This window comes from Puma concolor, chromosome C2 (genome assembly GCF_028749965.1).
Source record: "Puma concolor isolate L17-30 chromosome C2, mPumCon1.1.hap2, whole genome shotgun sequence".
Lineage (NCBI taxonomy): Eukaryota > Metazoa > Chordata > Mammalia > Carnivora > Felidae > Puma > Puma concolor.
In genome coordinates this window covers 9441363-9462302 of record NC_141675.1, presented here as the reverse complement: position 1 = coordinate 9462302, position 20940 = coordinate 9441363, and the positions used below count along the sequence as shown (strand labels likewise).

The 20940-nt window shown below is 39.7% G+C and overlaps 1 protein-coding gene across 7 annotated transcripts in view; it reads left to right on the top strand.

Moving 5' to 3' along the window:
- Window positions 1-20940, top strand: part of ULK4 (unc-51 like kinase 4) — a 583293-nt gene that overhangs the window by 1391 nt on the left and 560962 nt on the right. For 6 of the 7 annotated variants that reach the window (XM_086720521.1, XM_086720524.1, XM_086720523.1 and 3 more), the window contains exons 2-8: window positions 3206-3399; window positions 8153-8252; window positions 10257-10396; window positions 13217-13379; window positions 15531-15632; window positions 16227-16310; window positions 18079-18154. In XM_086720521.1, the coding sequence (XP_086576647.1) occupies window positions 3262-3399; window positions 8153-8252; window positions 10257-10396; window positions 13217-13379; window positions 15531-15632; window positions 16227-16310; window positions 18079-18154 (803 nt within the window). In that variant the 5' untranslated portion in view covers window positions 3206-3261. The remainder of the gene's footprint in view (window positions 1-3205; window positions 3400-8152; window positions 8253-10256; window positions 10397-13216; window positions 13380-15530; window positions 15633-16226; window positions 16311-18078; window positions 18155-20940) is intronic. The other variant, XM_086720525.1, reaches the window with a different exon arrangement.

Sequence of the window (20940 nt, the reverse complement as noted above, 5' to 3'; positions counted from 1 at the left end):
GAGTGATGACTTTTGGAAAAGAGGAGTTGTGATTGCCATAGGCTCAGGAAGGGACTTCTGGAGTGGCAGGCCAAGTGGGTGGTGATCACAAGGTTAGCCCTCGTGTTTATTTTTTTAAGTTTACTTATTTATTTTGAGAGTGTGGGACAGGAGTAGAGAGTGAGGAAGAGAATCCCAAACAGGCTCCACGCTGTGAATGTGATGTGGGGCTTGAACTCCCCAACGGTCAGTCCCGTTTATAATAATTCATTAAACTATACATTTATTTTTGGGGGGTTTTCTGTATTTGTGTTTTATTTTATAATGTAAGAGCTTACACATTAAATATTAGGAAGTATAAGGTGAGGATGCCCTTGGAGTCAAAAAGAATCTTAAATAAGTTGTGGAATTTCCAATTTGAAAAGGTAATTTACAAGATTATCTGATCCAATTCTTATTTTATTCTAAGGAAATTGAGCCCCAGAGGGGGGAAGTGCTTCAATGGTAAACCAACCTTAGCTGACTTTGTAATTGATGCATTTTGTTAATTTCAGACTGCCTGTTCTGCTCAGATGCCCCTACTCAGTAAAAGAATTCAGAAAAGAATTTATTTGGCTTGAATCAAATTGAAAATGTAAAGATTTAATTTTTTTTCTTGTGGCTTAAAACCATATTCTCAAGGAATCAATTATGTATTTATTTGAGAGAGAGGGAGGGAGGGAAAGAGGGAGGGTGAGCAGAGGAGGGACAGAGAGGGAGAGAGAGAATCTTAAGCAGGCCCAGCACAGAGCCTGACAAGGGACTTGATTTCACAACTGTGAGGTCATGACCTGAGCCATAATTAAGAGTTGGATGCTTAGCCACCTGAGCCACCCAGTCGACCCTGAAGGAATCAACTCTCTGTCTTATATAAAAAGTCAGGAGACTATTTCAACACCTTATCCTTGTGTATCCTAATAGAGCCAAGTTGTGAACATGTAATTAAAGGTCTGGTTTTTTCCTGGCTAAATAGCTTTTCCATCTTAACATACTGCCAATTTAATCTTTCTTTGGTTATATTACATACTATGTATTGTTGCCACAAAATTACTCGTGTCTAGGCTGCATTTTGGTGGGTCAGGAGTCAGGATTGGCTCTTTTTAAAGAGTGGGTTTTAGAGTGGAGAGAGTATAGGGAACTTAGAGGGAACTTAGAATTTATTTTTTTAATGAACACTTTTACTATCTGTGCCATTTGTGGGTTTCCGTTTATTAAAAAATTTTAAAAATATTTATAGTTGAAAGAAAGAGAAACCATGAGCAGGAGAAGGACAGAGAGAGGGAGACACAGAATCCAAAGCAGGCTCCAGGCTCTTAGCTGTCAGCACAGAGCCCAATGCGGGGCTTGAACCCATGAACCATGAGATCATGACCTGAGCCAAAGTTGGTCGCCCAACCAACTGAGCCACCCGGGTGTCCTGGGTTTCCTTTGATTTAAATTCAGATTTTTCCCACATCCTTTCTGCTTAAAGAATTTTGCTGTCAGTAGTCTGAGTTCTTCTGGTTTGGTGTAGAGACCAGGTTTGTAATCTAAATAAATGTAACTAGTAGCCTATACATCTTTATAGGAGATTATTTCGCTTTTTGCAGTAAATTTTAATGTCATTGGAAGATGGAATCATAGAATTAGTTGTTAGATTCTTTGATTACTGGTTCCATATGCCAAGACAGGACAAACGGCTGCCTCTTGGCCAAATATGTCCCTCAGCCAGTGTTTGTATGGCCCACAACAGAAAATAAGTTCCAGAGATTTAATGTATATCATAGTGATTACACTAAACAATAATGTATTATGTACTTCAAAGTTGCTATGAGACTAAATCTTAAATGTTCTTAACCACAAAAAAGTGGTAATTATGTGACATGTAGAGGTGTTGACTAATGCTATGATAGTAATCAGATTATGATCTATAAATGTTTGAAATCAACACCTGTACACTTTAAACTTAATGTACATGTCAATTATATCGATAAAAATTGTGATATTCACATACTATATTGTTTACCCCTTTAAAACGTGCAATTCAGTGATTTTTAGTGTATTCACAAAGTTGTGCAATCATCAGTACTAATTCAGAACATTTTCATTTGCCCCAAAAGAAACACCATACCCATTAACTTCTGTTTTACATTCTCTGTTTCAAAGAGTTTTCGGTATAGTTTCTGACTTACTGGATACCATATAGAAACATGAGCTGCTTTTAAAGAGTATATCTACTGCTTACTGGATGATTTCTGGGAAATTTTCTATAGTTATGTAAAATCCTTCCATCTATGAGATGCCAATTTAAAATATATTTTGCAAATTAACTACTTTGATGTATTATAAATATGTTGTTTAAAATCCTGAATTCACTACTGTACTTCAATTCTAAATAAAATCTAACCGATGAAAGACTGCATCAACTCCTATTCATGCATGCAAATTAGGGCATTCTGTTGGCCAAAAAAATGAACTCTTATCTGGTTATATCCTAGATGATGAAATGGTTGGTTAAATTTTTTTTTTTTTTTAACTTAAAACAGGAGTTGGCAAACTCTTTTCTGTAAAGGGCCAGATAGTAAGTATTTTAGAATGTGTTGAAGCCATTGCTCTGGTTATAACAACTCTGCAATTGTAGTCTAAAAGGAGCCTTAGACAATATAGAAGTGAATGGGTGTGATTATGATACAGTTAAATTTTACAAAAGCAGCAGGGTTTGGTCCAGGAACCAGGAGTTTGGTAACAGCTGACTTTAATATTTGGATTGATTTCTTAGAATATCTCTGGATTAGATGGAAATATTAGCATTCCATATTTGTTTATAAAGTATTTTAACATACATTGTCTCTTGCTTCTCCTGTTTGAGGTTTAGGTGGGTCATATATTGCCCCATTCTATACAGATATTGACACAACGTGCCTTCCTTGGTAACAAAAGTGTCGAGATACATTGGAATCTCATTCATCCCTCATTTTGTTACATGTGTTAGAAATAGCTGTCATTTTCATCATTTTTTAAGACCTTGTTGAAGGAAGTTGAGTATTAGTTTTTTAGTTTTATTTTCCCCTACAAAAAGACACTGGTATACAACACTTGTAGGTGAATTTTCTGAGTTTATAGAATTATTAGATTAACATACTATCCTAGGCTAATTAATCGTGCAACTAGCTTGCATTTATAAGTTTTATTTTTGTTTGCCTTGTAGGAACTAGAGATGCTATTAGGCTGTTGTTTTATCCAATGTGAGAAGTTGGCCCGGAGATGGAAAACTTCATTCTGTATGAGGAGATTGGCAGAGGAAGCAAGACTGTTGTTTATAAAGGGCGACGGAAGGGAACAATCAATTTTGTAGCTATTCTTTGTACTGATAAGTGCAAAAGGCCTGAAATAACCAACTGGGTAAGTGGACTATGTTTTCCTCCCTTTGGGAAAACACAGAGCTACGTACGATCCTATTTTCAAAGTTTCAAAGTTTAAATAATCTCTACATTCCATGTGGGGGTTGAATTTACCCCCCAAGGTCAGGAGTCTGACTGAGCCAGCCAGGTGCCCCTAGATCATTTACTTTTAAATTTAGTATGTGATTTATGAAGCTTGCCAAAGGAAGGACTTTGGGTGAGAGTGACTTGAGTTTGAAATTTATATGCTGGACCAAACTTAGCTTCCCCTCCCCCCCCCTTGTGGTAAAATACACATAACAAAAAGTTTACCATCTTAACCACTTTTTAAAAATTTTTATTAAAAAAAATTTTTTTTATGTTTATTTTTGAATGAGGGAAGGAGGGAGGGGGAGGGGCAGAGAGAGAGGGAGACACAGAATCTGAAGCAGGCTCCAGGCTGTGAGCTGTCAGCACAGAGCCCCCATGTGGGGCTCGAACTCATGAACAGCGAGATCATGACCTGAGCTGAAGTCGGACACTCAACCGACGGAGCCATCCAGGTGCCTGCTATCTTAACCACTTTTAAGTGTACAGTTGGTGATATTAAGTACATGAATGTTGCTGTACAACCATCACATCTCTAGAACTCCACTTTTTTTTTAAAGTTAATTTTTTAAGAGCAGTTTGATAGCACACCTGTGCAAGCAGGGGAGGGCAGAGGGAGAGAGGCAGAGAATCTTAAGCAGTCTCTACGCTCCTCGTGGAACTCAGGCCAGGCTCCATCTAGCAACTGTGGGATCAAGACCTTGAGCCCAAATCAAGAGTCAGATGCTTAACCGACTGAGCCACCCAGGCGCCCCAAGAACAGTTTTAGATTTACAGTAAAATCAAGAAGAAAGTGTAGGGATTTCCCCTATATTCCCTGTCCCCACACATGTATAGCGTTCCCCATGGTCAACATCCCTACCAGAGTGGTACATCTATTACAACGGACGAACCCACATTGGCACATCATCCCAAATCCGTAGTTTACCTTGGGGTGCACTCTTGGTGTTTGTACGTTCCATAGTTTTGGACAAATGTGTGATGCTATGGATCTGTCACTATAGAATCATAGAGAAGAGTTTCACTGCCCTAAAAATCATCTGTGCTCCACCTATTCACCCCTCCCTCTTCCTCCCAACCCTGGGCAACCGTTGATCTTTCTATTGTGTTCATACTTTTGCCTTTTCCAGAATGTGATAGACTTGGAATTACACAGTATGTAGCCTTTTCAGGTTGATATCTTAGCAATATGCATTTAAGTTTTCTCTTGTTTCTTTGTGGCTGAGAGCTCATTTCTTTTTATTGATGGACAATGTTCCATTGCATATGTGCCAGTTTTTATTTATTTTTTAATGTTTATTTATTTTTGAGAGACAGTGCGAATAGGGGAGGGCAGAGAGAGGGAGACACAGAATCCGAAGCAGGCTCCAGGCTCTGAGCTGTCAGCACAGAGCCCGATGCGGGGCTCAAACTCATGAACTGCGAGATCATGACCTAAGCCGAAGTCGGATACTGAACCGACAGAGCCACCCAGGCGCCCCAGTGTACCAGTTTTTTGAATTCATTTGCCGATGGGAGGGCATCTTGATTGTTTTTAATTGAGAATAAAGCTGCAATATGTGTGAACAGGTTTTTGTGTGAACCTGTTTTCAACTCGTTTGAATAAATACCCAAAGTACGATTGCTGAATTGTCCAGAACTCTTGTCATCTTGCAAAACTAAAACTCTGTACACATTAAACAACGATTCCGCATTTCTCCATCCCCAGCACCTGCCATTCTACTTTGTCTCTGAATGGTACTTCATGTAAGTGGAATCATACATCATTTGTCTTTTTATGACTGACTGATTTCACTTAGCATGATGTCCTCAGAGTTTGTCCACGTTGTAGCATGTGTCAGACTTTCTTTCATTTTTGAGAATGTAGAATATTCCATGGTACGTATATACCACATTTTGCTTATCCATTTACCTGTCATTGGACACTTAGGTTGCTTCCGCCTTTTGGCTATTGTGAGTAGGCAAACACGGGTGCACACGTATGTCTTCGGGACATACTCTGCTTTCAATCCTTTGGATATACCCAGAAGTGGAATATTTTAGTTTAACTTTTTTTTTTTTTAAGGAATTGCCGTACTGTTTTCCACAGAGGCTGTACCAGTTTACACGCCCACCAACAGTGTACAAGGGATTCCATTTCTCCACGTGTTCGGCAACTCTTGTTATTTCTGTTTTTTGTTTCGTTTTGAAGATCACTATTCTCATGGGTGTGAGGTGGTGTGGGCTTTTGTAAGGAGTGTGGGTAGTTGAAGAAAGACGGGTACGAGACAAGATGCGGGCTCGTCTGTAGATTCAATGCTAGGAACATAAGGCGTTTTTCTTCTGATGAGGTTTTCTCTGAGATGAGAAGCTAAGTCCTCAATTAGGTGGGGGAGGGGAAGGCTGGGTTCTAGGCAGAAGGAGAACAAAAGCGTGAATAGTCACTTGGTGGACAGACTAGCTGGGGCCATTGAAGATTGGGGATTCCAAACGGAAGTCGGATCAGTCAGCATGGCTGGCGTCTGCCTCGGTTGCTCGCTCCTATGCGGAGTGTGGAGGTTTGAACTGAACCCGAAGTGAGTAGTAGAGACCGAGTTGGTAAGTGAAGGAGCAGTGGTCACGAGGTAGGATGTGTGCCAGATTTTGGAGATGATACGGTTATTAGTAAACATCTAACAGTGCTGGTCAACCGAAATATAGTGGGGGCTACAGATCTGACTTTAAAGTTCATAGTAGCCACATGGAAAGGAGATTAGTTTTAGTAGTCTATTTAATCAACAGACGGGTGGTGGAGGGCGAGATGGAGAGAGCGGAGGCGTCTGGCAGAGTGGGTACTTGGCATATAGTGAGTGGTAGTGAGCATCCGAGGCTGGACTGTGGCCTGATTTCTGTGGGAGTTTCCACACGTTTGTTTTCCATTAGGACCTTCCCCTTCCGGTGGCTGAGTCCGTGGGAATCATTTAGACAGGCTCACCCTATGCCCTCCCTAGTCTCTACTGGGACAGAATTTATTGGGAGTTTATTACAAGGTGCTCCTCAGATTCTCTTGACCACTCTTTTTTTTTTCTCCCCATCTCAATTATGTTTTCTGAATTATGTGGATTCATTTCCCTTTCTTTGTGTTAGAATATGAACCCACTGAGTTGTTCCTAGAGTGTATGTACCACATTCCATTTTTTAAATAGGGAGCTCTGTATTTCTACAAATTATGGGCCGATTAGCCGGTGTTGAGTGTGAGTGACGTGTGTGTGTGTGTGTGTGTGTGTGTGTGTGTGTGTGTGTGTGTGTGTGTGTAAGAGAATCAGAAAACAAGGATCCAAAGTGCTTGGGTAGTTGTCACCAATTCTGAGTCTGGATGGTTTGCTAATAAAGCACATGTTTTTGTGATTCTAGTTTCCATTTTTAATGGGGTCTTGAAAGGAGAAAGCAAAACCCCCATGAGGCAACTGAGTATTTTTTTTGACAGGTTCTTGCGTCTTTGTTTTATTTTTAAATATTTATTTCTGAGAGAGAGAGAGAGAGAGCTAGAACGCACCCTGGGGAGGGGCAGAGAGGGAAACAGAAGATCTGAAGCAGGCTCTGCGCTGTGTGGCTAGAACTCCTGAATTGTGAGATCACGACCTGAGCCTAAGTCAGACTCTTAACCGGCTGAGCCACCCAGGCACCCTTGCATCTTTATTATTGAGTTTGGAATTCACTCTTGTTTTGGTGCACAGGTATTCTCATGATCCAATGGAAATGTACATCTTAAGATCAGTATATTCACTGCAATGACTCTTCTTTTAATAGCCTGAGGGAATTGATACTAGAATTCACGAGGGATGGATATATATCATAAATGATACGTATCAGTAGGCTCCATGCCCAGCGTGGGGCTTGAACCCACGACCTGAGGTCAAGAGTTGGGTGCTCTACTGACTGAGCCAGGCAGTCACCCCCACTAAGGATATATTTAAAAAGAAAATTGTGGAACCCTCTGAGAGTTCCTTTAAACATTGTAAAAGTAATACAGCATCATTATAGAAAATTTGTACAATGCAGAAGAACGGGTAGAAGAAAAAAGGGCAGCGTAGTTCCATCACGTGAGACAGTCCTGTCCTGGTTTTTTTTGTTCTAGTCTTTTTTACTAGGAGTTCTGTTTCAATTTTAAAGTCATGGTATTACATAATTTTGTTTCTTGCCTTTTTCACTTAACATTACACTATCATTTTTTATGTTTAAAATTGTTTTCATGTTGGGCTAATATTTTGTCAGTTGATATATAATTTAACTATTGAGCCTTTGAATTATTTTTACTTGGTAAGGTTTTTTTTTTCCTCCTTGAAAATGATTTATTTCATGATTATGAAAGTATTGTGTGCTCACTATTAGTAGAAAAGTAGAAAAAATTAAAATCAGTTTCAGCTATTTTTAACTTTTAGTCATTTTCCTATGAATATTTCTTTTGTAATGTTATGTTTACACAAATACACAAAACTGTATCGCATGAGGTTTTTTTTTTTTTTTTTTAAGATTGTATATTACCATTTTTGGGTGTCACCAGCCTCCATAACCATCATTTGTAATATCTGTATAGAATTCCACTAAATTCCACTATTGACCACTTCCCAACTGTGTGTTTAGGTTTTCTTAATAGATGCAGATTTTAACAACTTGTGAGTGTGTGTGAATGAATGCTGTTTTTATAGGTCCGTCTCACCCATGAAATTAAACACAAGAATATCGTAACTTTTCATGAATGGTATGAAACCAGCAATCATCTCTGGCTCGTGGTGGAACTCTGCACAGGTGAGTGTGTATAAGACATGTTACAAATACATCCATCTTAGGTAGCTTTGAAAAAACATGTAGGTTTTATTTTCCTTTTGTATTACAAATATAAGCACTGGATACTCTGGACTCAGTTGACTTACACATACATTGTTTGGATATTAGGGTAGGGTATAGAGCAAAGATGTTTGGTAAGAGGAAGACAAGTCAAATTCAGTTTGGGGTTTACTTTGGAATAACATACTACTAAGTCACCCACATAAAAATTTAGAAATATTTTTTAGTGATTAACTTATCAAACAAGTTTTCCCGATGAATAAAAATCAAGTATTTTAGGTCAAGTAGCTATCAGTTAGCTAATTGGTGTATAAAGTGATCATCTTTTTATTTTTATGAAAAGAGTACTTCGTGTTTATAAAAACTTAGGCAATGTGAAAAAGTACAAAGATGACTCCACACATACCACCTCCTAAACAATAGAGATAACTTGTTACAGCTCTTGCCTGATACAACTTTCTAGGGCTATGTTTAGGGAGAAAAATGACTAAATATATCACTGTTATCTGGGCTTTTAGTTTGTGTTTTCAGGGAAACAGTACCACTGTTAGTGTCTTCTATTTATACATTGAGTAATAAAAAAGGATCATTAAATATTAAGGTATATTGTAATTTCTAGCTTTGAGTCTTTTGGCACTTATAATTTATAACACTGAACCATCAAATGGATTATTTGGAATAAGACCTTATTTGGATTTTATTTTTTTCTGAATCAATAGGAAAGGACTATGGTTTAATTACTTTCACAGCTGTATGCACTGTAGAGGTGATCAGGGAACTTTCCCTGTGTTACTCTTTGCCTCAGCTGTTCTTCTTCCCCACCATTGTTACAGCCTTACTGATGGATGCCTGTATTTGGAGTGGTTCCTTACCCACCAAAACAAAATAACCCCCCAAATACCTCCTACCTTAATCACCGTTCTGATTGAACTTTCAGATGCCAGCTAAGACTTTTCTTTTTTATTTTTTTTAAAGAGTTTTATTTATTTATTTGAGAGAGAGGACGTAGGTGTGCATGTGCGAGTCGGGGGGAGGGGAGGGGGGCGGGACAAAGGGGAGACAGAGACAGAGAGACTTAAGCAGGTTCCATGCCCAGCACAGAGCCCGATCTGGGGTTCCATCTCACCACCATGAGATGATGACCTGAGCTGAAATCAAGAGTGGGATGCTTAACCAACTGAGCCACCCAGGTGCCCCAAAACTTTTTTTTTTTTTAAAGAGAAAGGAAAAGCATTTTATTTGAACCTAAGTTAGGACAGCTGCCTGGGATATACAGTCTTCACAGAGTGCTCTGGGGAAGGAACATCATGTGCAGGATTACATAGGTTTCTCTGAACTTGGCTCCTCTTGGAATCTTGATGCTTTAAAAAAAAAAAAAAAAGTTTCTGGCATATAGATGGTAGAAATGTGACTGGGATCTTAGAAGAGTATAGAGATGGTTTTCACAATGTGTTTGCCTTCGACGTTTAATTTCCTCAGTGATGTACGCTGAAGGTGTTGATTTTCTGTTAAGGAAAGGCATCTTTTCTGCCATGCCGTACTTTGTAGAATGCGATCCACCTTTGCACAAGAGTACATGTGGCTATACTTTGCGTAATGTGCTTTAAATGCACAATTTGGGTTAGTATTGACCGCTAATTTTTGCAGCTGTTCAACTTCTATGGGATCTGGAGTTAGCAGTCACAGCATTAGAGGGATTCTCCCTTCATCCCGCCTGCTTACGTGTGGACCATTCTCCCAGCCCAAGCAGTCTTTCTCTGGAAGCTGACTCTGGAGAGTGGATACAGATTCCTCTTAGGGTGCTTGGTCCACTGTGTTCATTCACATGCATATTTCCCCTGCCAGTCTGTCCAGGTATACTGATTTGATTAGTTTTTAAAGCTCAGTATCTCCCTAGCATGGAACCTCCTGGGGGCATTGTGTCATGCTGGTGGGTTAAAATTGGTGGTTTTAATCAACTTGCAGGTGGTTCCCTAGAAATGGTGATTGCTCAAGATGAAAACCTCCCAGAAGGTGTTGTGAGAGAATTTGGGGTTGACCTCATTGCTGGATTACATCATCTTCATCAACTTGGCATTCTCTTTTGTGACATTTCTCCAGGCAAGGTAATTCATGGAAGTTTTGATTTCCTAACTGCTCTGTCTTAAGTTACAATGCTTTCTCAAAGGTGTTTTTAATTTTAGACAGAATTTAGATAAAATGTAGAACATCTTGAAATTGACTTACTGTTTTTAAAAAGCATAGTGCCATATTTTAGCTACCTTTTTAGCTACCTGTTGAAGTAGCTTTTAGAATGCAAATTCTCCCCTCCCTTCAGAGTCCTTTGAGTAATTATTATTGCTGCTGAGGTATATTGTGACTGATGAGCTCAGTATATCTATAAAGTAAGAAGATGCTTAGCTCTTAAATTGTGGTATCTGATTATGAGCCACTATTTTAGTTTGATAATGGCATTTTTGCTTGATTACTGGTATTATGGGTCAAATAGCTTCTGGTAATGATCTGTAACTAAGTGTTCTTTAGTATAGTAGAGTCATGAAACCTGCTTAGTTTCAGAGTCACAGTTGACCCTAACGTTTAGAAGTTGTGTGAACTTGGGCAGGTTACCCTTTTTCTCTCTCTCTGCCCTAGTAGCTTCTTTGTCTTTGATATGAAGACGGATTATGTACTACATTTAGGTTAGGCTTCTAGGACGTTTTCTGGTGCTTTCGTTCAATGGCATCTATTATTTATAAGTACATATTCTTAGGGATTGTACTTGTTACTGGTTTGAGTTGCTACTTTTCCTTTGTTAAAATGTACATGATGAAATAAAAAGTTGAATATTTCCTTGTTAAACGTTATTATAGACCCTCTGTAAGATAACATAAAAAATTCCATGAAAACTTTATAATGAGAAGTTCTCGTTTGAAATAACTATATATGTGCCTCAAGTCTACAACCACTTAACTGTGGTCCTAGCCCTGAAAGCAGCTGTAGACAATACTTAAGTGAAAAGGTATAGCTTTGTTTCAATAAACTTTATGGACACTGGCATGTCAGTTACATATAATTTACACATATCAGGAAACTTATCTTATTTTGATGTTTGGCAACCACTTAGAAATTTAAAGACCACTCTTAGCTCATGCATATATAAAAACAAGTCCTGGGGGCGCCTGGGTGGCGCAGTCGGTTAAGCGTCCGACTTCAGCCAGGTCACGATCTCGCGGTCCGTGAGTTCGAGCCCCGCGTCAGGCTCTGGGCTGATGGCTCAGAGCCTGGAGCCTGTTTCCGATTCTGTGTCTCCCTCTCTCTCTGCCCCTCCCCTGTTCATGCTCTGTCTCTCTCTGTCCCCAAAAAAATAAATAAATGTTGAAAAAAAAAAAAATAAAATAAAAACAAGTCCTGGCTGGGCTTTGGCCCAGTGGCTGTACAGCTCCCTGTGAGGGAGTTGTTTTAATGAAGTCTAGTGTTCTATGTAATCTAGGAAATTCACACTGCTTTGTAACATAACCTTTTCTTTTTTGAGCAGGGGTTGTCAGGGTCGGGCACCATGACCAATTCTGTAAATGAAGTTTTATTGGAACCCATCTTTTTATTTATGTATTGTCAGTGGGCTGCAGAGTTGAGTAGTCAGGACAAAGATCTTATGGCCTGCAAAGTCTAAAATGTTTATTAACTTAAAAAAAAAAATTGCAAAGTGCTGACCCCTGCTGGGGGTGTTCTCAAAGTGTGCTCCCCAGACCAGCAGTATCAGCATTACTTGGGATTCATTCGAAATGTGGGTTCTTGGGCCCCACCCAGACCTACTGAATCAGAAACTGGGGGTAGGGACTAGCACTTTATCTTAACAGGACCTACAGGGGATTTGGTGCTCAAAAAATTTAAAAGCCACTGTTGTAGACTACCAGACATCCTTAGTATTTGTGACCAAAAATTAAGGATAGACCTTAAATTGCTTTTATTTTTTTTAATTTAAAAAAAAATTTTTTTTTTTCAACATTTATTTATTTTTGGGACAGAGAGAGACAGAGCATGAATGGGGGAGGGGCAGAGAGAGAGGGAGACACAGAATCGGAAACAGGCTCCAGGCTCCGAGCCATCAGCCCAGAGCCTGACGCGGGGCTCGAACTCACAGACCGCGAGATCGTGACCTGGCTGAAGTCGGACGCTTAACCAACTGCGCCACCCAGGCGCCCCTTAAATTGCTTTTAAAAACAAAGATCCACCTGACCTGTTGTGACTACCCAGAAATAGTTTTAATGGCTCTGGGGGACAAGATACAAGTAATAGACACTGGTGTCACCATTCAGCTGGTAACTTCTCATCACAAATTGTGTGAGCACATTTGAGCACTTATCACATGCCAGTCGTTGTTTAAAAAAAAAAAAACAAAACCCTCTGTATGTATAACCTTAGTTAATCCTTAAGACAATCTGAAGGGCAGTAGTCTTTTTCCCATTATACAGGTAAAGAGACTGAGATTTCAAAGGGTAATAAGTAAGTTCTCCAGCTCAGGCTGCCAGTAAGTGGTGGATCTAGGCCTAGATCTTTACCTTTGCAACCCTAGTTTTGAACCCTTGAGTAAATAACACGGACAGGTGGGTCTTCACATCCTCCTCCAGCAGTCACCGAGGATCGGTGAGTCTCGATTGTTCCACATACATTGTTCTTCATCTTTCCCCAAAGCGTGTGGTTTTCCCCGCTATGGTTATCATGTGTTCATTGTATACATCTGAGAATGGGCAGTTTAGTGTTTAATTCTATTGTTAAAATGTTGGATGTATTTTTCTTTGGCTTCTTGTAAAATTGTATGCGTTTAATTTTTTGAGTTGGGATGAAGCCAGAAAGCCCATGCTCAGAGTTCTACAGTGAGATTAGGGGAGGTCCTGAAGGAAGTACAAATGGAATTGGATTCTGAACACATTTTTTAATCTTCATAGATACTCTTGGAAGGGCCTGGCACATTGAAGTTCAGTAACTTTGGCTTGGCCAAAGTGGAAGGTGAAAATTTGGAAGAGTTCTTTGCTTTGGTGGCAGCAGAAGAAGGAGGAGGTGATAGTGGGGAAAATGCACTGAAGAAAACCTTAAAAGGTAGAGTCAAAGGTACGTGGAAAGCTTATGGATCGGAACCCTAGTTGTGGGCTGCCCAAGTCGTGTGTTTAGGAGATGCTGTCCAGTCAAAATAATAAATATATTTTTGCCATTTTTGACAGTCAAAATAATATATTGAAAATAAGAGAGGAGGAGAAGTCTGGATACGGGGACGGCTTTGCCCATGGCCTAATGGGTTTTGCATAGATCCAGTACCATGTGAGGTACAGGGAACCTCGAACAAACCTGCATCCTATCCTTGGCTTCCTGTGTCCCTGACCGCTCATTAGAACATAAGGATGGCCATGTTTTCCTGCTTTCTTCTGTATTCTCAGCACATAGAACGGTGCCTGGCATACACTAGTGGCTCAATAGATGGTTTTTCAACATTGTTGAGTAGCTGATATTCTGAAATTAGGGAAGATTTTTAGGGTGAATTCTTGGGCAGTGATTTTTGCAGTGACGTGGGATCTGGGAATCCTGGTGCTTGAGGAGAGATTGTGTGAAGCAGTAATTCTTTAGTAATGTTCGCTATGTAAATCTGTCGTCGAACTTAACATGTTAATCATTTTATTACATTGTCTTTTTACATTCACTTATGAAGGTAGGGACTTCATATTCATTTGTTCATTAGTACATCCATTGATTCGTGTGAAATACATTGCATAAATCAACAAAAATTTAGGCATGTTCTAGATACTGGAAATACGAATGTGAACAAAGGTAAAAGTCCCTGGCCTAACTGAACTTGCATTTCTAGGTGAGGAAGAGAGACAGATGTTCACAATTAACACATATTAATGATACACCGGTTAAGTGTTGGGCGGGGTGCTTGGGCACATTGGGGGTCTTGCTTAGATTTGCTTTCTCAGGATCTGGCAAAAGTAAAGGCAAATAGGTCTTCTGTATGTGTTTGGTGAATGAGATGAATGTATGTATGAAATGTGATTGTCTAGCCAAAATGTCACATAGGAGAACTTTAAAACCTGAGGACACATGAGGCTGCTGCTGTGGCCGCAGTGGGCCCTTGAGATAGTATTTGCTGGAAGGCTTACCTCAGTAGAATTTTATATTCCAGACGGTTGATGATTGCTCGCTTCATGGAAAGAACATTCTCACTGGAAGGTGGGAGGGTTTTAGGTAGAGTTCTGGTGGGTGTTCTGCAAGTGGCCCGCTGTGTGACTTGGGGGATGTTAGGGAACCCTCTAAGCTTTTGGTTTCTCTCATCAGTAAATAAGGGAACTTGCTAGCTCGAGAATTTGCTACATATTTTACTTTTTACATTTTATTTAGAGGGGGGCGGGGAGAGAGAGAGAGAGAGAGAGAGAGAGAGAGAGAGAGAGAGAGAGAGAAAATCCCAATCAGCGTCCTCGCTGTCAGTGCAGAGCCTGAAGTCGGGCTTGAACTCACGAACCGCGAGATCTTAACCTGAGCCGAAATCAAGAGTCGGATGCTCGACTGAGCCACCCAGTGCCCTAAGAATCCGCAATTTCCATGTTCTACTAAACTTAGGGTAAAGTGTATGTGGCACACCTTATTGCTAATCATGAAATATTTCCTGTTCTTTTGGATCCATGGTAGGATTGTATCTTCTCCCTGCCAAAGCTAAGGAAATGTGAGCAGGAGTGATGTGAGTTACTTGGAGGTGGGAGTTTTCAGAGCCCATGTGCAGTGTGCATTCTTTCCCTGTCTTGGTGATGGAGGAGGCATGTCTTGAGATGCAGCCTCTCTCAGCCTGGCTCTTTGACTGTGAGGGTCTGAGCCCAGGGGCTGACCCGTGGTTGACATGTAGTTTGAGTAATAAATAAACATTTGTTGGTAAGCCAGTGGGAATTTGGGATGTTAATGCTGTATAACCCTATTCTAGTCAAAATATTATAATCAGAGATTCTTTTGATTAAGTTGTTAACTTAACATACAGAATTGTGCCACACCTCTGACTCAAGTGGATTTCCCAAACCTATTTGTATTCTTACGTATCCTTGTAAATGAAACCTTAGAATCAGAAAACTTTAAAAAAGGTGAAATGTACATGAAGGTGTGTTTTCTTCCTGGTTTTTTTTTTTTTTTTTTTTTTTTTTTTGCCTTACCAGGTCTTTTGTAGGCAGGTTTGTTTTTGGGATTGTTAAAAATGCCTAACAAAGTTGTTCTTTATACTTTCAGGATCTCTTACATATACAGCACCTGAAATTTTAAGGGGTACTGACTTCTCCATCACCAGTGACCTCTGGTCTTTGGGCTGTCTGCTTTATGAAATGTTTTCAGGTGATTACTTTCTGGTACAGTTTAAATCAGAGCTGGGCACACACAAAAAGATTAAATCTGTAGTTTTTATCCTGGAAGACATGAAAACTAGCTTTTCTAAATTTTTATATATCCTGGTTTTGGCTTGCTTCCCTCTGTATTCCTCCTGTATGCTTGGTGTCTAGGCATATGCCTAGAACCTTTGATATCTACGTCAAGGAACTGTTGACATACAGGTATTTTTCATGATAATCATTTGGAATGTTAACATGTGCCTACTTATTAAAAACTGTGATTATTAGTGGAAATTCTTGTAAAGGTACCTGTGCCTGTGAATTGTTCAGATGTGTCCACTGGCCCATACAGCCCTTAGATAATGGTCCACACATAATTAGCATCTTCGTTAGGATGATATGTTTTGAATTACAGAAATAGGAAAATATACAGACAGTGTGCCTCATCTGTACCAGGCATTCAATAAGTAGTTATTGCTATATATATTTTTTTCCTGTAAGTTGTGTAGTCCTAAACTATGTATAGTTGAGATTTATTTAGAATTATAGGTTGGTAATAGCAAACTATTGTTTAATTTTACAATTTTTCATGTAATTTCAGGAAGACCTCCATTCTTCTCAGAAAGTTTTTCAGAATTAATTGAAAAGATTTTTTATGCAGATCCTTTGCCACCTGTTCCAAAAGGTAGGAGTTTTGGGCACCTGGGTGGCCCAATTGGTTAAGGGTCCAACTTTGGCTCAGATCATGACCTTACGGTTTGTCGGTTTGAGCCCCACATTGGACTCTGTGCTGACAGCTCAGAGTCTGGAGCCTGCTTTGAATTCTTTGTCTCCCTCTCTCTATGCCTCTTCCCTGCTTGTGTGCATGCTCTCTCAAAAATGTTTAAAAAAACAAACCAAAACGTAGGTTTTTTTTTTTTATCATAAATGCAGTTAGTTTACGTCTGACGCTATAAATGTACACTGTTACCCAAAGTCTGTTTTTGATTCCTAACCCCCAAATTTATATTTTATAAATAGTCCCAAGTTGATATTTTTAGAAATGTTAGCATTCCCTTTGCCTTCTTAAGATAATGGAAAAAAAGCACTAATAGATTCCTTCATTTAATTATTTTGTGCTCCTATATCAACAGAAGTCTGGTATAAAGATTTTAAAAACTGAAACTTTTGCGTTTCTTGTGAATGTACTATTTACTTACTTTGTACTCATGTTCCTTGTATTTATTTCTGTTTAGTGTTCGAATAGGGATAAGTCAGGCATTTGTCAGCTCTTTCCTCGATGAATCAGGATGCCCCTGACAAGTTTTTAAAGACTTTAAACTGGATATAGTTGTAGTGTCTTAAAATGATTGGAACTTTAATCAAATGGATTTTGATATAACAATCTACCACTAACAATTTTAAGGCAAGACAAAAAAAACCAAAAGGCCCAAACATAGCATAGGAAAACACTTTAGTATATACCACAAGAAAAGTGAATCTTAAGATACACAAATGAAAACAGAACTTGATGAGGAAAACTTTTACAACTAATTAATGGAAAAACTGGGAATACAGAATTCTTTTAAGGTTTCAAAGGTCATCCTAAATGAAAAAGCCAAAACGTTACTTTGAAAATAGTCTATACTTCTTAAAAGAAAACAAAACTGCTTGCTTTTTCTTTAAGAATGGTTGATTTCTACAAAATCTATTTCCTGTAATGATGACTTTGGATTATTGTTTTTGTTTTGAATACTAGAAGTATTATTGTTTTGTCATTTAAAGATTTTTAGGCAGGGAACAGAAATCTGAAAATACAGGTGTCAAAGATCTGGTCAGGGTACGTCTGGTGGCCCACACTTAATTAGGGATCTTCATTAGACTGTGGCCATCGTGCCCAATAGTGCCCTCTGTTGGATGTCTTTGTCCACTGTCTTCGGGGCCACTTGTATCCACAGACTGATAATTTGTGGTATATTCTAATTGAAAAAGAACTAACATTTACAGACTATTGGAATTGGACAGTGTCATAATATTGTGACATTATTTTCCTGTTAAAAATCTTTAAAAGAGGGGGAGAAAAGAGGGATTGCAAGTATTCTTATCACCGTACATTATAAAGCCAAGTTGGTCAAATTAAGAATGCCTCAGAGTATGAGGCATAATTAAAAGTTGAGACAAGGATGTGAATTTGCCAGCCTGGTGATCCTGGCCAGGCTTATTCAGTAAAGAGAAAGTGTAGAGGTTAGTCCAAATTTAGTTTTTGAGATTCATGTTTTTTATGGTCTAGGAAAAACTGTTTTTTATTTTTATGCTCATTCCTCACCCCCATTAAATGGAGGATATAGTTGTTAATGGATTCAGTGTTCTCTTAAACGTGTGCTCAAATACTATCACTCTAAAGTTTATGCACGGCATATATCCATGTACTTACCATTTTTTTTTTTTCTTTTTGGGGATCAATTTGTGTATAGATTCTTCTCTTCCTAAAGCTTCTTCAGATTTTATTAATTTGCTTGGTGGTTTACTTCAAAAAGACCCTCAGAAAAGGTATGTATGGATAGTATTTTGATATGAATGAGAAGAATCTTTTTCTCCTTTCATGTACTTCTAAAAATAGTACTGTTCTTAATATACACAGAACTTTTAAAATTACCTCTTTAAAAAAATAAGAATTTACATTAAGAGTGTTTTCCATTTGCAGGTTTTTTTTTTTAAGTTCTTATTTTAGGGGTGCCTGGGTGGCTTAGTCGGTTGAGTGTCCAACTGTTTATTTCGGCTCGGGTCATGATCCTGGGGTTATGGGATTAGCCCTGTGTCAAGCTCTGTGCCGAGCGTGGATCCTGTTTGAATTCCCCCTCTCTCCCTCCCTCCCCGTCTCCTCTTCTCTCCCTCCCTCCCCCCCCCCCCCCACTTGTGCCCTTGCTCTGTCTGAAAAGAAAAATTTAGGGGCCCCTGGGTGTCTCAGTTGGTTAAGCGTCTGACTTCGGCTCAGGTTACGATCTCGCAGTTCGTGGGTTCGAGCCCCATGTTGGGCTCTGTGCTGACAGCTCAGAGCCTGGAGCCTGCTTCGGATTCTCTGTCTCCTTCTCTCTCTGCCCCTCCCTTGCTTGTGTTCTCTCTCTCTCTCTCAAAAATAAACAAACATTAAAAAATTAAAAAAAATTAATTGCAGTTAGTTAACAGGTAATGTTAAGTGTACAGGAGAGTGATTCAACACTTCCGTACGTCACCTGGTGCTCATCACGACAGGTGCCATCCCCAATCCCCATCGCCTAGTTAACCGAGCTCTCCTCTCCTAACCATCAGTGTGTGTTCTGTAGTTAAGAACCTGGTTTGTCTATCTCTGTTTGCAGGGATTTTTAATCATGAGGAAGGTTTAAAGTCCATTTCTCCTTTAATGTATTAAACAGTTGCCTAATTGGTTGACAGATTTTCTTGTAACTTCTTAAGTCCAAGAAGGGCGTTGTTTTCCATTGTGGATTTCAGACTAAGTCTGTCTGACACTGTTGAACTAGGGATGATACTGTCAAGATACAGTTAATGTAATAACTGCTGAGTGGTATTTTAATATGATGTGTTTTTATGATAATCCTGTCACAATGAGAGTGCGAGTGAGAGGCCAATAGGCCCAACTTGAATTTTCTGGGTTGCAGTAATGGCAGCAAATGAGAAGCCACTGTGGCATGGGATTGTAAGAAGGCAGGCCAGGAGTCCGGAGCGGGTCTCCCTGGGTTAGCAGACAAGAACAATTGGTTTCTAGCTCAGATTGTCACTAGGTATCTGGGGCATAGGGGTGGTTTAGGCAAGTGTTTGGGGTCTCTGCGTCAGGGTGTAACATGAAGAGTAAATTTAATGTAACATAGGAAATCACCCATTCTCCAGCTTCGTTAAATATAGAAAAAAAGTGCAGAAGGAATTGCTAATTCCCCTTGTGCTTAACAATGGAATACTCTCAGGATGAGCGTTATTTTGCTCTAGTCTTCAGATGCCTTTTGATAGGGTACACATCTACTTGATTTAGGATGGGTATCCACATGTCCACATATTTATATCCCTATATTGTATATACTTGTTTGCATAAATGATACTGCTCTATAACCTAGTTCTGTCCACTTCTGTCCCTTTTATTTACTTTTTGACAGCGAGAGAGAGCACACAAGCACAAACAGGGGAGGGGCAGAAAGAGGAGAGAGAATCCCAGGCAGGCTCAGTGGTGTCAGCGCAGAGCCCGTCGTGGGGCTCAAACTCAAGAACCATGAGATCATGAACTGAGCCCAAATCAAGAGTCAGAAGGTTAGCTGACTGAGTGATTGAGCCACCCAGGCACCCTGAGAGTACTTCCTTTTGGTTTTTATTTTTTTTTAAATGTATGTTTATTTTTGTGAGCGAGTGAGCAGGGGAGGGGTAGAGAGAGACGGAGAGAGAGAATCTCAAGCAGGCTCCACATTGTCAGTACAGAGCCTGATGAGGGGCTCGAACTCACAAACTCTGAGATCATGACCTGAGCTGAAATCAGGAGTGGGACGCTTAACTGACTGAGCCACCCAGGCGCCCCTAGAGTACTTCTTGACTTGGAATATCACGTACACTGGTACAGTAAATACCCTTCTGTGTATTTGTTATTGTTCCTTTAGGCAGTCACCTCCTTGGAGTTTCCTGACAGTGGGGTTGGTGGCCAGAGGCTTAGAACATGAAACAATTGGGTGCATTTGTTACCTGCTTGGAATGTGTGCTGGCGTAGCACCTCCAGAGAGCCCCTTCCCTCCCAGTAGACTTTGTTGACCTTCTACATTTTTGCTAAGCTGACAAAAAAGAAATTTCGCTTCATTGGCAATTTTTATTTCTCTGTTCATGTTTTTTAGGAGCCCTTTGTAAAAAAAGGATATTATATGTGATTACAGATACCTTCTGTTTCAATTTTGATCAAAGTAATTTTTATTTCTTTATTTAAAAAAAAATTTTTTTTTTTTAAAAAAAATTTTTTTTTCAACGTTTATTTATGTTTGGGATAGAGAGAGACAGAGCATGAACGGGGGAGGGGCAGAGAGAGAGGGAGACACAGAACGGGAAACAGGCTCCAGGCTCTGAGCCATCAGCCCAGAGCCCGATGCGGGGCTCGAACTCACGGACCGCGAGATCGTGACCTGGCTGAAGTTGGACGCTTAACCGACTGTGCCACCCAGGCGCCCCTAAAAAAAAATTTTTAAATGTTTTTTATTTACTTTTGAGACAGAGAGAGACAGAGCATGAGCGGGGGAGGGGCAGAGAGAGAGGGAGACACAGAATCCGAAGTAGGCTCCAGGCTCTGAGCTGTCAGCACAGAGCCTGACGCG